This window comes from Sminthopsis crassicaudata, chromosome 2, assembly GCF_048593235.1.
Source record: "Sminthopsis crassicaudata isolate SCR6 chromosome 2, ASM4859323v1, whole genome shotgun sequence".
Taxonomy (NCBI): Eukaryota; Metazoa; Chordata; class Mammalia; order Dasyuromorphia; family Dasyuridae; genus Sminthopsis; species Sminthopsis crassicaudata.
The window spans coordinates 38,776,815-38,794,410 of record NC_133618.1 but is presented as its reverse complement, the minus strand read 5'-3'; the positions used below and the strand labels follow the sequence as shown (position 1 = coordinate 38,794,410).

Sequence of the window (17,596 nt, the reverse complement as noted above, 5' to 3'; positions counted from 1 at the left end):
CAGAAGTATCTCTTGTTTCATCACAAAACACTTAGGGGAAAAAGAAAAAATTTTAAGTATAGAATAAAAGTTCTAAATCAAACTTAAAAGATTTAATTAATGAAAGAGGCTGTTATTTTGATGTAGTTGTTAGCCTCAATAGTAAGTAATTTAAATTCAGAAACTAAGATTTCATTCATCCTTCAGACACTCTCGAAAACGCTGGGAAAACTTCATCCATAGTGAGAATAGACATCTCGTCAGTCCTGAGGCCCTGGATCTTCTGGACAAGCTTCTGCGCTATGACCATCAACAAAGGCTGACCGCCAAAGAGGCCATGGACCACCCTTATTTCTGTAAGTGCAGAGATCGGATTCTAGGATTTATGGAGAGACAGAGCAATTGAGGCTTGAGCGGGTGAATTGTAGCAGCTTTTGGGTAGATTGTCTCTAGAATCCATTATCAGCCACCCCCATCTGTCTCAAACTAACAAAGTCTGTAAGGTGCCCCTTCCTCTTGAAGAAATGGAGCTATTTACAGAACTGTACAAGCATTGTTTGGATAGAATTAAGTGCTTCTGTGCTATTAACTTAGAAACTATGGAAAGCAGTCAATGTTTGCTCACAGAGACAGATCAGGGATATTATGTGTGTGTGTGTGTGTGTGTGTGTGTGTGTGTGTATATACATACATATATATAAATATAAATTATTATATGATATATATTACTTATATAAATATAATATATATTATATAATGTATAATATAATTTCACATATATGTAATATACATATATATTTTTTTCCTTATGAAGACAGTCTTTCAGAGTAGGATAAATTACTTATTAAATAAGGAAATGAAAAGTATATACAGAAAGGAAAGTAAATAAAATTCTTAGTGGACTAATTTGTGTTTTTAATATTTATATATGTGCAGTTTAGGTGAATGCTTCACTTCATTCAAACTTGGAGGTGTGCTAAAAAAATCTTAAATGTCTTTTCTGTGATTAGAGTTGCTATTTAGCGGTAAAAGAGCCAGGACCCAGGGACACTAACTGGGCCTAAGTTCACTTTGAATTGGGATTGAAGTTACTGGCTCCTAGGACTTTGCAGTCTTCTGTTAACTCTGCCACAGACTGTGTGAGAGACACAGTGAAGACATGAGGCAATGCTCTGTGTAGTAGGGGCAGGACCTGTGCTGGAAGGCTCCTGCCTCTGGCACTGCTCTCTTGATGTGGGCAAATAGCTAATATCTCGGATCTTCCCTTTTCCTTTTGTTTAAATAAAGATCATGTCTGTAATACTTACCTCCTAGTATGACTGTGATGATCAAAGGAAGAGAGTACATTGAAAGCACTTAAGCTTAAAGGCCTAGATATAGATCAGCTTTTATTATTTGCAGGTAAACAGTACCTTAGCCTTAGGGAAGAGCCAGTTTCCTTTGTTTGGATAGTACTTTTATATTCAGAGGACTCGAATTGATCAAAAGTTGATTGCAGGAATGGTTGAATAAGTTAGAATCAATGAATGTTGTAGAATACTATGGTGCTGTAAGAAATGGTGAAGAGGAGGATTTTAGAAAAACTTGAGACAGTCTTGTTGCAGAGTAAAGTAATTCAGTAGCTACATTGTAAAGACAAACAACTTTGATTCAGGAACTTTGATTAGTACAAGACCAAATCACAATTCCAGAGTCCTTGTGGTGAAAAGGGTTCCTTCCCTCCTGATATTGAGCCTCACCAGGGACCGAGACATAATTTTTTTGGACATGGTCAGTGCAGGAATTTGATACATCTCACTACACATGTCAAGGGGTGAAAGGATGGGGAGGTAAGAGAAAAATTAATGTATGCCTGAAAATAAATTGAATTTAAAAAAAATTGATTTAGGAGCAATTTACTGACCTGTTTTTGTGAAAGTTTCCTTTTTCTTTGAGTGGTATTTATTCTTCACTACCACATTCATGCCTTCAGTAAGATGCTAATTTTTTCTGTCCTTTTGGAACTCTTAAGATATGAAATGGGAAAGGGACCTAAAAAACCCTGTCTACCTATTTCACCTTTCTGACCTGGTTGACATTATTCTTATTCTTTTGTAGACCCTGTGGTGAAGGAGCAGTCCCAGCCAAGCTCAGAAAATTCTGTGCTCTCCAGTGGTCTCTCAGCGGCACGATGAAGACTGGAAAACGACGGGTAATTCAAGATTGATGATAACCAATAAAACATCCAACCAAAAAAAATCTTGAAGGAAAACTACAGTGTGATATGAGAAATTCTGATCGTTCCTTCCAAATACAAAGAAGAGTTAAGAATTTTTTTTAGTCTATCAAAAAAAGAGAATTCCCAGTAAACGGGGAATAGCCTACAGTCTGGCATATACTTTTAAGATCTAGGGAAAGGCCTCTTTTCTTTGGAATGAATGGGAGATGAGAAGCTCAGAGTTGTTGTAATGTCATTTTTACTTGTCAGGAAACCATGGTTCAATTGACCAACCCAGCCAACAAACTCTGAATGTCTAACTTCCTATCTATTCCATTGTGCTTCCAGTTTCCTTTGGCGAGATCCAGGCTCAGGTTTTAGCAAAATGTCAGCCGCCACTGACAAAAAGGAGATATTAAAAGTGACAGTATTTCTTTCTTTCCTTTTTTTTTAAAAGCTCTTTTACAAATTCATGTTTTACACATTTTCTTAATGGCATGAGCTCTCCAGGGACTGTCCCTCATCACTGCAGTTTTCCTTTAAGTCTCCACGAATATGCGAATGAACTGAGATCTTTGATGCCAAACAATCCTCTCGGGTGTCATCTGTCATCACTTTCAGTCTCTTGATGTCACTGCTAAGGGCAGTCATTTCCATCAAGTAGTTATATGTGTAAGTGTGTGTACCCCAAGGCTCACTGCCCTTGGCGCTGGTTTGTATGCTTTTGTGCCAGTGGTAGGAGAACCTCACAGGATTTCCTTGCCCCAGACTATCCATGTACACATATTTTAATACTGAAAAAATAGGCTTATTGTTTACAGCTAGCACTATCAAGGAGCAAAAGTCAGTGCCTCTTAATTGGGGTAACGGGGTTAAAGCTAGTGGCTGCTACTCTCTGGTTTTTATAAAAAAGAGTTGCCACCTTAGTTCATTCAGAAAAGACTTTGTGAAGTATCAGTAGGGAACCTTTCTTTCCCTTTTCCTCCTTTCCCCGTGAAAGAAGTTAACTTCTCATGGAAATCAGAGGAACGTATTCTTTCAAGTTCTGATATATTAGATGCATAAACCTACAGTATTCTACTTGAATGAGGTAACTATCATTCATATGTCAAGAATCTGGAGTAGTGTTGGAAAGGCCCTGAAATAACCTAGGTTACTGAGGAAGGTATTGGGGTGGGGGGTGGGGATGAAACCGTAGGACTTCAATAAGGAAAGGAATGGCACCACTGGAGCAGGTGGGAACAGATTTGAATCCAGGATGCTAATCCACGCGTGTTAGCAGAGCAAGCTAGATTTGGGACTGTGAGGCTGTGATTCATTTTATGGGTATGCCCTTGAAACTCGTCACCAGCACTGTTTTAACGTGGGTTGGGCCTGTTGATCACAGCTGCCTCTCGTAGTTCTCTGCTGGAAAAAAACTATCCAGCAACTGGAGACTTTACACATTTAGGCTAGAATTAGAGGTATCTACCACCCTTTAGGATTTCTTTATTAACTATTTAATAATGCCATACTTTTTTATATAAGGTTAGATTGTTTGTTTGAAACATCTGTTTACATTCCATATTCCAATAAAGTCATATTGGTATTGGTAGCAGGTCCTATCTATAAATGTAAATTCTATTTTGTCTTCTGGTCTGTGGGAATTTAAAATGCAAAAAACCAAAACCAAAAAAATAACCCAACCAAAATCTTAAACACAATCTCCATTCGTGTCAAATTGAATTTACAGATGAGGAAACAAATTCCAGAGCCAGGAAATGCAAAAGGCTAAGGTTCTCATATCACCACTCTCAGTCCTACATTGCCTATTCTGCATTTTGACTGTGTATCTAACTCTACCTGAAAATAAAAATATGAGAGCTATATCAAGAGTTATAGGCTAAATACTTCTCTCTGGGTGTCAGGCCACAAAACAGTTTCCAGCAGTCTGCCAATGTGCCTTTCCTAGGGACATGTCCAGAACCTACAAGTAAGGGCTGTTCTGTTAGTGGATTGTTATTTTTTGCTTTCTGCTCCTTCCCCTCTTGCTGGAAATGGCATCCTCTGTGAAAACATGCAGAGTCCACCCTTAGGATGGGGGCATCCTAGGCAGGTCCTGAAGCAGTACTAATGCACTTCCTTCCTTTTCCTGATTTTTTTTCCCCTTAAAGCAACAGACGCATATTCAGAAGAAAAGTTGCCTGATCTCCTTGTGCTTCCCAGCTTTATTGGCTTGCCCCTGAGAATCTGCAGTCCCATTTCACTGACCTGTGTCTGGCATTTTTAATCTCGGCTTTGACATGGGATTAGATCCTTCTTAGAAAGAGCACACTTGATTGCATAGAGAAAGTATGTGAAAGTATGTGTCATCTTTTGTTGGAGCACTTTCTCAGCAGACCCTGTCTACATCTCAGCTTCTTTCTTTGACAGTTCTGCAGCATAGTCAATATAGGCTGGATATCTGTAGGCCTCTGCCTGAAAACAAGTTTTGTCTGGAGTAGTTAACGTCCCTTGTCTGGTAGAGCACTAAATTTAATAGGGATAGGATGATTTTCTTCTGAAGGCTAATCATAGATGCTCCTTCAAATGGCATTACTTTATATATTGTAACTGATTGCCTTATTTTAGAAAAAATTTTGGTGATCTGCAGAATATCCTTAATGATGATTCTTGGAATAGATCTCCCAGTAATTTTAACTTGAAATTCTATCTGATAAATAGCAACAGAAGCAAAGTGCCTTTGGTAGTGAGGTATATCTATACTTTCCTAAAGAATAGCAGAGGAACACGGAGAGAATAAAGCTAGTGTTTCACTACTATCTCAGGTACTACCCATGTTCCTAAGCCCACTTGGGTGAGATTTGATATAAGTGATGGTTTATTAGCAATGCATAAGCTTGATTTCAAAGCAATATTTTTATTCAAAACTTGCTGGAGCTGCTAAGAAACCGAAAGACTTACTGAAGGATTCGTGGTATTTCACGTCTGGTCTACATTAGCCCTCACCTGGCCTGGAATTTGACAGTAATAAAGTTAGACCCATCCTCATCTTTGTTTCTGCCCCCATTGTGGGTTGTTAGAATGAAGAGAACTAAAAAGCCCAGTTTGTCCAGAGAGCCCAAACTTCCTTCTTTGTTCATACCTGTCAATCGTTTCAGAAATAAGTGGTCCTTCAGCTGAGTGTCCTGGGCCAGGTAGTCCATGCTGCAGATACTGGAAGCTCTAGTAATAGGATCCTAGCTTTCCAGCCAGAAGCAAAGCCATACAGCCTATAGTTTACCCTTGCTTTTACAGAGGAGGAAGCTAAACCCCAGTTGAGGGGAAGAGCCTTGGGCACAGTGGTAACCATAGGCAGTATTGAAGCGGTTTGTTTTTTGTTTTCCTGAGCATTGGCTAGAAGTCAGGAAGGTCTGAATTTGAGAATCCTACCTCAGGTGCTTCCTAGCTGTGTGACCCTGGACAAGCCCTTTCACACTTCAGCCTCAGTTTCCTCATCTGTAAAATGGAGGTAATGGCACCTACCTCACAGGGTTGTTGTGAGGATCAGATGAGATGATCTATGTAAATAGAGTGCTTTGTGAACCATAAAAGAGGGCTTTATATGCCAGTCAGGCCATCCAACCTGGACCATTCTGGAGTGCTGTCTTTGGAGAGGAGCTAAGAAAACATGGGGACCTTAGGCAGAGGTCCTGAATGGTGGTGCCAGGGGAAAGGCTCGTTTGGGGGATGTGTGAATTAAAAGAACTTCTGTGTACTACAAACCAAGCAAGTGAGGAGAAAAGAGGGGGGTGCCAGGAAGTGCTCTTCAGAGAAGGCGAGCTTCCTGAGAGTGGGAGCCACAGCCAGAACCTAGGGTGCTAGTGATCCTGTAGATTCAACAGGTGTCTGAATGGTCTGCCTATTCTGGCAATAAGGGGAGAAAAACCTGGGGATACTGGTGCCAAACCATGAGGGGCATGATGTGGGTATTCAAGGGGGGAAGAGGGGAATAGGCTCGTTAGTAAAATGCAGATGATCCCTCTTGACTTGTCAGACCTTCTGTTTAGGAGCAGAAAGCTGTGATAACCTTTTGTGAGCATGCAACGCATCCTGTCCATAAAAATGACTATAAATAGTTTTAAAAGACTAGATGCCATTTAAAACAAACTCCACTCACCATTAAAAACTGAACAGCCTAGTCTCGGAGTTTCCAAAAAAGGTTCCAACTCTTACATTTGATAAATTCCTAGAAACTAAAAAATATCACACTGTAGGAGAAAGATCTGGATGAAAAAAGTAAAAAGTAGAAGTGAGGAAATGTAACCCTATACAGTCTCCAGTGGGTGTTAGAATCAATGTGGTTCTTGACTAGATGTATTTATTCAAAGAATTAAAACCCCCATACTCTGGAAAGAAGACATATACTGGGTAGGAATACACAAGTAATGCATGCACTTGGGGACAGAAATAGCAGGCTGTAATAAAGTTTTCTACAAATGTGATCCTTAACCTCTGAATGAATTGAGTAGGGATTTTTTTTAAAGCCGTCTTTTACAGTACCAACAAATGGGCAGTTTTTTCCTGCTGGCCATCTCGACTGAAAATGGTGCTTAAGACTTTGGGGACAAATTGTGAAGCCCACCTGGAAAGCTCGGATAAGCCGTCATGAACTAGGATGCTGACCGTCTCCTGCTGACTGAAAAAATCACACGCAATCTGTGAACTAGTTAAGACAAATGACTTCTTAAGATCCAGTGATCACGTATCATTGTACAATCTGTGTTCTGCTGCTACTTCTGCCCTTAGAGGAGAGGGGAGAAAATGCCATGTTCAATTAAGCCTGTTTTTCATAAATAAAAGTTTTACCAACCAAATACTTGATGTGAGGAGACTTGGCTGCTGGTTGCTATGAGAACCTTAAATCTTGCATTTTCCATTTCTTGAGTGAATCTTACTCAAAGATTGCATACATGGTATTTGCATTTGATTCCCATGATTTGAAGGATTTGGCGGAGCATCCTGTTAGGAATTAGCCCCTTGCTGTGCACAGCATCACTTGGAAGAAATACGTAGGTGTGTCCTACCTTTTCAAATTGAGTGTCTTAGTCTGTTGCTCACTTGTGAGTGACATAGGTAGCCTAAAAAACTGCTTTTATAGGATTTCAGTTGGCAGTAAATGTTTACTTTTTGTTTTTAAGTTGAACCATATGCATAACTCTTAAAAAAATTGTTCCCTTCCATCGTTGGAATCCTGTAAGTTCAGCATCCTTGAGTTTCTTATATCCTCTTCTTTATACCCCCTCACACTATCCAGCGATCACAAGGAAAAGCTCCCAAAGCAAAGATCAATGTAGCTGGGATTAATTTTCCCACCCTCCCACATGTTGGAGAATTAGGCTTAATTATTTTTCCTATGGTTTTATGCCCATGTTTTATATATACTATTATCTGAGGAGACACCAAACATTTTTATCCAATAAATTTTTTACAAAATGAGTTTACTATATACACTGACTTCACAGAGAACTTGAGTTGGCTTTCTCTTCCAGAACCTTAGTTCATATGTGTAAACAGCTTTCAAGATTTTCTTTTTGGCATGTTGCTGTCCTTAAGGCTTTTCCACACAAATACGGTGTCAGGGAAAAGAGGAAATTGTCTTTTACTTCTTGGACCTCAAAACCAAATTCTCTCCTTAGTGTCCCTCAAAAAAAAAGGGGGGGGGGGGAGCATCCATAGTCAGAATTCTATCACTATACAAAAGAGATAGCCCTTCTGGGGATTCCCAATCTTAAAAGAGATCCTGAGATCTGCTGCTGAGAGGGTTGCTGGGCTTCCCACCATAGTAGAGGGGCCACAGAACCTCCAAAATGGGGAATCTGGGGAAGACTGGGTCATAGTGCTGATAATAGAAGCATGTCCAATCGGTCCATGGTACAGCATCAAATCACCAAACCCCATTCCATTGATGGGAATCCTGGCCCAAAGCTTGCTCTTGAGAAGCAAGGTGGCCTGGGAGAGAGGGGACTAGAAAGCCAGGACCAATTCTCATCCAAGAGCATGACCGGTTTGCTTTTTAACTGGCACTTACTTGGAGCTGGTTTGTGAATACAAAGTTGGCCTCCCATGGGCCAAGCAGCCCAGGTGGTGGAGGCTTGCCCTCAAAGTAAGATGAACCTCATTAACCTCGTCTCTTCCCTCCTCCTGTCTCTCCCCAGGTCTGATGCTGTTTCTCCCACTTTTCCATAAGCAGAACAAGAACCAAATCAAATGTCTTAAAAACGTGTGTACAGAGACCACATGCAGCGGACAGACACGTCACAGTGACAGGTTACGAGAGCAGGAACCACACCAGCTGAATGGCAACCAACAGTTTATAAAACAAACCTTACTTCTGAATGTAAAAGGTTCATATGCCTTTGACTTCCTGTTGACTTCCTTCTGACCCAGAAAGCATGGAAAATGTGAAGGGTATGCAAAATGGTTGTTGGTTAATGTTGCTCCCCCACTTCCTATATCCCCACCTCAACCCATTGACTTTTGGCCCCGTGGTCCCCCCTCCCCCCTTCCCCAGCAAACTGTATTAACAGCTGGCCACAAACTCCACAGTGGGGAAATGGGGGGAAATATATGGCATGATGGACAGTTATATATTATAATTAAAAAAATTATATATTATTGAATAAAAGTTTTAAAAGAAATGTATGAAGAGTTTTCAGTATGAAAGGAGATATGAGCTGAGGCCCAGAGGGACAGCTGAGAATTCTGGAAATGGCTGTGTTGAAATAGTGGCGGCCCTGGTGGATGGGGCCATGCTGTGTTCTTGGCCAGAGTGGAACAAGGACAGACCTAGGAAAAGAAGGGGACAGAACAGTTTGGTAGAGAGTGACTCCTCAGAAAGGTGTCAGACGGTAAGAGGATTGAGTGAGCTCCTTCTAGATATTGGGCTAACCTAAGAAGAATGGGGAGCAGGAACAGTGAGTGAAAAGGACAAGTTTCACTTGGTTCTCTAAACTTCCCCTTGTTAATCTTCACAGGCCTTGATGAGTAAGAGCAGCCTGTGTCATCACAGGGGAGAATCCCTTCTTCCCCTAGCAGGCTGTACCGCCAGCAAATAAAGCTTGCTTTGCTCTTATCAATGAACTCAGGAAGATTATTTAGCTTTTCCCTTCTCTTCCCATCCTCCTTTCCCCTCCATTCACATACTCCATACCATATCTCCCATCTCTGCTATTCCTTCCCTGCTTCACCCCTAATACTTCTGAAGTAGAGTTTTGCCATAAGGGTTGAGAAGCTTTAGAGAAAATGAGTCTTTTAGCCTGCGTGGAGGTCTCAGATCTGTGGGACTACCTACCTCTGAACACAATCTGAAGGTTGAAGACTTCAGTGAAATCAAATTATAAGGCAAATGGATCAGAAAAACTAAGTGACTGTCCCAAGTGGGGAAAAGGGACAACATTGGGAAACTATATTTGTTTTAAAATTGGCTTTTTTTTTTTTTTTTTTTTTTGGCTTTGAGCAAAAGTCTAGTCAAGAAATTTACAGAAAAGCCTCTTTCTGCCCTTCACCCTCCCAACACAGACAGGACCGATAGAGAAGAAAGTACATAAAAGTGTGATCTGATCTTCTGTTTTGCTGAATTCCATCTTTCCTCCTAGTTGTAAGAAGTAGTAGGGAAAGAAAGAAAAAATTCCTGGACATTTAATTGGAACAAATCAGTTATGATGTAATCTAGATCTCCATTACTAGTCATTTGCCAGTGGCATTATTCTTCCTTTGTTTGAACAAGTGCTTATCTTGAAATAATGTAACTGTTAACAAGTGTGTATACCTTTTTCTTTTCTCTGAAGAAGTAGGGGGTGGGGAATAATCTGCTAAGAGGAGTTTCTATCTTACTGTGACTTCACAGAAGTATTAGAGCTTGAGGCTGTATGCATTTTCAGCCAATGGAGTATTAACAAAAGTAGATACTTAAAACTCATTTTAAGATCTGGTAGGACTCTGTACAACTAAATTTTGTGTTTCCTGGCTTCCTCTCTTCCTTTTCTTCTAATATCCCTTATATTCAAGATCTCTGTTGTAAGGCTACCTCTGATTCAAGGTTCTGTTCATCTTTTTTTTTTTTTTTTTTTTTTTTTTTTTTTTTTTTTTCATTTCCTGACTCTTTGAAAATGCATTATAGTACCTCTTTATAAAAAGTATCTCCCTGTACCGTACGTTTCATACCTTCTAAACTTAAAGATGTAGTTCTTTGTATGTGCGTGTATATATAAAACATGTATTTATTATCCCTGTGTTGGCCTGTGTGTGGATATATATATACATCAATCCAAAGAATACGGTTATAGACGGTGTGTGCAGCTTATGGGTCATCTCTTTTTTAAGAAATCATGTGGATCTTTAAGCTCTTTAACAAAAGGATCTGCTCTTTTAATTCAGGTTTGGGTACTTTAGAGTTTCTGTACCTGTCAAATGAGGGAGGTTGGGAACAGAGCAGGGAGTTCTAACCTAGGATCCCTTGAAAGTTCATGGATAGATTTCAGTAGTTCTGAATATTTTAGTAAGTCCATGAATTTAGGTTGGGATAGAGAAGGGAGTGATATCTTAATTTTTACTAACCTGCAATTGAAATTTAGCATTTTATTCAATTATTTATAAGCATTATTCTGGGGAGGAACTCATGGCTTCACCAGACTACCCAAAACATCCAAGCATGTGTGCACATACACACACAGAGATTAATAATTCCTGGACTACACGATCTCCAGCTAGGATTCGATGGTCTTTTTAAGCTCTAACATTCTTTAACTCCAGGATTCCTTTTCAATTATAATCTTTGCCATTTTAAATCAACTGTAAGCTTTTATCAAGAACCTACTATGTATTGGATATTGTACACCAGAGAGATAAAGAAAAGCAAAAAAACAAACAAACAAACAAAAAAAAATTTCAGTCCCTACTTTGAGTCCCCAATTTAATGGGTGAAGACAACATACAACTATTAAGAAATAAGATATTCACAGAATACATTAGAGATAATTAACTGTGGGAAGGCACTAGCATCAAGGTGTTTGGGAAAGACTTCTTGAAGAACATAGGCCTTTATTGAAGCCAGGCATGAGAAATTAGAAGGGCAAAGGGAACATAAATGCTTCACATGCCAAGTAGGCCACTGTCTTTAGCTCAGAGTATTGAGGAAGGGGAGAATAAGGTGTAAGAAGACTATAAAGGAAAGAAGGAATAAGGTTATAATGAGCTTTTGAACCCAAACCCACTAGTTAATAATTTGGTTCTGTAGTTTATTGAATTTTAACTTTAGAGTTCCATTTCCTGGAAGCCCCTGCATGAAGTATATCAAAGAACCACATTTCCATGAAGGTAAATGTCAAATGGGAGGTTTTTCAGTTGATTGGAAAAGTGCTTAGTACAGCAAGCACCGGAGGGAGCAGTGGCCATTTTTGGCCTTTTGGCCTGAGAATGAGATATTTAGGTATATTTGTTTAGGTAGTTGGTAATTCAGTAAGTTCCTTCAGGTATAGAACTTATCAAAAACTCCCCAGGGTCAAGAGGAGAACACTAATGACTTCAAGAAAAGAATTCCAACCTTCCCTCAGGTTTCAATTTGGTAACCTACTTACTGGAGTTTGCAACTAGTTTTAATTTCTTTGTTCCTAGGTTCCTGGTATGTTTCAGTCCAATAAACATTTTATTAAGTCCCCACTCTAGGCAGAGCACTGTGCTTGGCCCTAAAAGACAGATAAAGCTGAGAATCAGCTGGAACTCAGAGCCTTGTAGGAAGGTAGAGCACCAGTACAGCTAACTAGGTCAGGCAACAATAGTCTTACAGAAATACAGAAGCATAGTGTTTTCTGGAGTTGGGAGGTCATTACCCATTGGAATGATCCAAAGAAAATTTTTGGAGGATGTGACATTTGAGATGGCCTTTAAAAGTTTGGTAGGAAGGAATTCAAGAGTTGAAGAGGGAGAAAAGTGGGACCTTCCAGGTATTAGTAACAACATGAATAAAAGCAGACTTGGAATATTTGCCATTAATCCTCATATCCCAAAGGGTTGTTAAGAATAAATGAGAGGATGATACTCAACCAACTATGAGGAGTTCTTGGATGGGCAGTATTTTATGGAATATTATCTAAGTAATAACCACAAAACTTATAAGCTTTGGAAGATTTTCAAAAGTATATATACTATCTCTTTTGGATCTTACAATAATCTGGGGAAGGAGAGGCTATTTGCATTATTTCCATTATAGAAATAAGGAAATTAAGCAGTTTTCCCAGAGTCACGCAACTAATAAGTGTCTTAGGATTTAAAGGTTTGCAAAGCTCTTTACAATATCTCATTTAATCTTCATAACAACCCTGGGAGATAGGTGTTATTGTTATCTCCACTTTACAGATGGGAAAACTAAGGTCAACAGCTTAAATGACCTATTGAGAGTACATAGCTAATAAGTATTTGAGATTTGAAACTCGGTTGTTTCCAAGTGCTCTATCTGCTGGTTTAAAATGTGTTGGGATACTTGAAATGCAGCATCACTTTAAAGCTACCAGTTCTTAAAAGCACCTCTTCCCATATCCTTAGTCACCCAGAATCCCCTGCTGGTAAATCAACTAAGACTAGCATTAGTGATGAACTGCAATCATTTAAAGCCACTAATTGATTTCCAGATCAAATGACCCAGATATCATCCAGTTCCAACTCAGTAATTATCCACTGAAACTTTTCCATTGGGAAAGGCCCATTTACAGAAGGACTCAGCCCCTACCTTGGCCCCTAATTGTTATCACTCAGCTTTTCAGTATCCCCCTGTAACATTAACAGTTAACATTTATATAGAGCTATAAGGCTTCCAAATCTGTGTGTGTGTGTGTATCCACATTTATATCTATATAGATATGCATATATACAATCTCATTAGATTCTCACACAGCAACCCAAGGAGCTAAATGTTCATAGTATGCCTACAGATAAAGTAAAGATGACAAAGCTTTAAATGAATTAGCCAGTCACGCTAGTATCAAAAACAGGATTTGAAATTGGGTCTTCTTGACTCCAAGTTTAACATTAGCCGCTTCAACCATCAGGCCACTTCTTATTTTATAAGGACAGTAAAATGTATACCTGATGATATTTAAAGAGGAAAAAAAAGCAACCAAAACCCTTTGTGACTCCTTAGATTAAAAAGTACTCCGAAGGAGTTCTTTTGATAAGATTAGTGACAAATGAAATTCTATCAGCAAGATTTTCAGTTCTAATAGAAAATTAATTGGGGAGGGAGGTGTAGATTTGTTTGAGTACAATCCTTTTAGAATTCCTTATGGATAAAAATGGAACTCAAAGTGCTATAGAATTTTTCTGTGAAACTGAAGGCAAAATGTAATTGACAGTCCTTTTGATAGAAGTGGAAATAGCACCTCTCAAACTCCCCTCTTTTTTTTTTTTTTTCCCCACTGCTTGATAAGCAGGGCAAATGTTAAGACTCTCCCATTTCACAGATGAGGAAACTGAAGTTGAGCGCAAGAAAATGTATGCCTCCAATTCCAGAGTTAAGGAGTGTCTGAGATACAATATGAATCTGCATCTTCCCCTATTCGGGATTGTATTAAGTTCCATAATTTTGGTTAAACCCAGCAGATAACAGGCACCTAATATAGACTGGGCTAGATCCTGTAGGAGGTACAGAAACAAAAATCACTGCCCTTGTCCTTAAGGAGTTTATGCATTAATACCAATCAATATGCATGAAAAACATAAAACTGTGTGGAAGTACAACTAAGGTGAGAAGAAAGAAAGCAACAGCAAAAGTCTGGAGGCCACTAGATGGCACACGCATACAGAGCTGGACCTGGAGTCCAGCCTACCTGATTTTAAATCCACCCTCTCAAGCATTGCCGCTGGTTTGTGACTTTAGGCAAGTCCCAACCCCTGCCTGCCTCAGTTCCCTTATCTATAAAATGGGGATCGTAGTAGCACTTACCTTCCCACCTACCTGGACAGTTGTGTAGATCAAATGAAATAATATTTGTAAAAGGCATTTAGCATAGTGACTGTCACATTAGTAGTACTTTATAAATGCTAGTAAAGTCGTCATCATTATTATTATCATTATTATTAGAGAGCAGTTCATGGAGTTCAGAGAAAGATAGGCTCCCATGCCCCAGATTCTACAGAGTAAGTTATTTCTTGGGGATATAGGAATACACTAAAAACACAGAGTCCCTTCCAATGAGGAGGGAAAAGGGATGTTTGTCTAAATCTGAACATTCAGTGAGTGCACAAGAACCTACCCAACCATCGATGCTTGTTAAGAGAATGACATGTGCTGAAGAGGGGAGCTGGGGCAGGTTAATTTTTCAGAATCATATTGGGAATCCTACAATTCAGAGAGAGCAAGACTGATAAAAAAAAATTAAAGATGGTAAAAATGCTTGATTTATTTTTTTCTTTTTTCAAGATGTAATAGGAGGAAAAGGAGGAGTAAATACAGAATTGGACTATTGCATGGGGGTGAGCCGGATGATAACAGATGACTGGGACAAGCCAGACCCTCTTAATTTGCATTTAATTTCCTTTTCAACTAGAAAAGATGGACCCAAAATGGTTAATAGGGAATTGGTAGATAAGTCATGACGTTATAACTATCTCAATAAAACTGGCATTCTTTGCATTTTATTTTATGCATTTAAAAACATTTATCTGAGAAGGTTCTCATCCATAGGTTTCACCAGGCTGTCACCAAAGTTGTTTATAACCAGAAAAGGTTTAAGATGTTCAGTTCCATTACTGTCAATCATATCCAACTTTTCATGACCCCATTTGGGGTTTTCTTGGCGAAGATACTAGAATGGCTTGCCATTTCCTTCAGTTTATTTTACAGATGAGGAAACTGGGTCCAACAGGGTTAAGTGACTTTCCCAGGAATACAAAGCCAATTAATATCTAAAATCACATTTGAATTTAGATTTTCCTGACTGCAGGCCAGACACTCACTACTATGCCCCTCAGCTACAATCACAAAAGGGTCATATGTTTTCATCAAGAACAAATTATGTCAGGCTAGCCATATTTCTTTTTTCAACCTATTTTGAATCCTTTTTCTAGAGTTAATAGATAGATTAGGAGAATAAGGTAGATATAAGTTTACTTAGATTTTATTGAAACCTTGGGCAAAATCCCTTTTGCTTTATGGGAAAGATGTATTTGACAAAAATATAATTAGGTGGGTTCAGGAACTGGTTGATAACTACCTGAAGAGATAGGAGGAATATGATTACTGTTTTCAAGATTATAAAGGACTGTTCCACTGAAAAGAGACTTGTTGTTCTTGGTCCCAAAGGGCAGAACTAGGTGGGCAGAAGTTACAAATAGATTTAGAAAATCTAAAATTCCAGGCATAACAGTTAGAGCTATCCAAAAATGGAATCTGTTGCCTCCAGAGGAAGTGAGCTCCCAGGGTTGTAGGTCTTCAAACAAAGGCTGGATGAACATTCCTATATATTATACAAGGTCTGGATTAGGTGGTCTTTGAGATCTCTTCCCAATATGATCTTCTGTGAAACCTGAGTGACCTTATTCAAATAAAGAATCACTCTAGAAGAAGAGTGATTTTGGGGAGTGGGAGGTAATAAGATGAACAACAATCTATAGGGAGGTTATAGTTTGTGTGGCAGGAGGGAGTATCAGGAAAGGCATCCAGCAAAAGTGGTACTTAAGTGTTTCTCAAAGGAAGGAGTTTTCATGAATTGGAGAAGAGAAAGGGGTACATTCTAGTACAAAGTCCCAGAAGAAGGAGATGGAATGACCAAATTTCAAGGACCAAGGTTTGGCTGGATCCCAGTGTGTGGGAAGGGAGTAATTTCCATTGAATTTGAAATTTTCATTTGGGGTCAGATTGTATAAGTCTTTAAAAAATAAACAGAATTTATATCTTATCTGAGAGTCAACAGGAAGATTGAGTCACACGGCCCAATCTAAATTTAGGGGAAAATTATTTTAGCAGTAGTTTCAAGGAAACCAATTAGGAGGTTGTTGCAATAATCTAGGCAAAAGGGGATGAAGGCCAGACTTGGACAGTGGCTGTGTGAAGGAAATAAATTGAATGGGAGACATGTTATGAAAGTAGAAAATGGCAAGATTCGGCTATTCATCAAACATGAGAAGTGAGGAAGAGTTGAAAATAATTTTGAAGTTACAAACCTGGGAGATTAGAATGATGAGAAATTTTGACATAAATAGGAAAGTCTGGAAGAAGGGGGAAAGGGAAAATAGAAAATGGGTTGAGTTTGAGATATATTGAGTTTAAAATACTTTAAGGACATCCAGTTCAATAGGTAACACTTAATGATATCTTGTTCAATAAGTAACAGTTAATAAGAGCCTGAAGCTCAAGTGAGAAAAGATATGTGTATGTATTCTGGAGAGAGATAATAGCTAAACTCCAATGGGAATGGATAAGGTTACCAAGAGATCATCAAGTTCTTATGTCATTGTCATTCTGGTGACATCACAAAGAAGAAAAACTTAAAGAAAACTGAAGAAATGATCACTGTTTGTTGATGGAGAGAACTACTCTCAGGGTTAAGAGTTTTAGGGTTTGTAGTCTCTTAGGATGTCACAGAAACTGCCTAATAAAAGACATTTATTTTGTTTCAAACTATTCAAACTACAAATTTTCTTTAGATTGTCAAGTGTCCCAGTTTCTCCATATGAAAAATGCTTTGTTTTTGAGTGGAAAAAACTGTGTTAAGTTTTCAGAATGATAACAGGTTGGGTTTGATAATAACATTGCTCCAAAGGTAAGACCCCAAGTAATTACTTCTTGCTTGTTATGGGTGGCTTGTCTTTTTCTTATCTGAATCTTACTGCATTAGTAAATAGTAGAAAAAATATTTATTTAGAGATTTCCAATCATATCATATGAGAAACATGTGAAAGAAAATGAGATAAGTAAGCTGTATGCAATAAGAAATTAAGTTCCATATGCACTTTTTTCTATGTGTATTGATATGTTCATGTTTATTAATATATGTTAAATTCAAAATAAAAGAATTTTTTTAGTAAAAAATGGCCAGAGATGTGTAGCCTGAAAAATAGGCCAGAATAGCCATGATCACTGAAAGTATTTGAAGAAGAATTGTTATTCTGATTGGCTTCAAAAGAGACAATGGGAATCTATGAGCAACAGAGCAAAAAGGCCAGATTTGACTCCATGTAAGAAAAGTTTCTCCGAAGGGCCTGGGAGCACAACAAGGAAAAGCTTCCTGCAGGGTGTAAGATTTAATCTGAGTCATGAAGGAATCGAAGAGTCAAAAATGAGGAGAGAGTGCATTCCAGGCATAGAGGATAACCCAACATGAAGGAAGAAAGATAGGAGATGGAGTGGTGAAACGGAAAGTGTCAATGGGTTAAGTATGAAAAGTTTGAAAAGCTAGGAAGTAACCA

General features: G+C 38.7%; 1 protein-coding gene and 1 long non-coding RNA gene across 10 annotated transcripts in view; one reads left to right on the top strand and one right to left on the bottom strand.

Annotated features, from left to right (window-relative positions):
• The window catches only part of CSNK2A2 (casein kinase 2 alpha 2), a 37,862-nt gene extending 30,851 nt beyond the window's left edge, over positions 1 to 7,011 (top strand). For 8 of the 9 annotated variants that reach the window (XM_074285888.1, XM_074285890.1, XM_074285891.1 and 5 more), the window contains 2 exons: positions 187 to 335; positions 2,077 to 7,011. In XM_074285888.1, the coding sequence (XP_074141989.1) occupies positions 187 to 335; positions 2,077 to 2,153 (226 nt within the window). In that variant the 3' untranslated portion in view covers positions 2,154 to 7,011. The remainder of the gene's footprint in view (positions 1 to 186; positions 336 to 2,076) is intronic. The other variant, XM_074285889.1, reaches the window with a different exon arrangement.
• LOC141554218 (uncharacterized) overlaps positions 1,219 to 17,596 on the bottom strand; it is a 26,279-nt gene continuing 9,901 nt past the window's right edge. The window contains exon 3 of the long non-coding RNA XR_012485798.1: positions 1,219 to 1,526. This is a non-coding gene — a long non-coding RNA (uncharacterized LOC141554218). The remainder of the gene's footprint in view (positions 1,527 to 17,596) is intronic.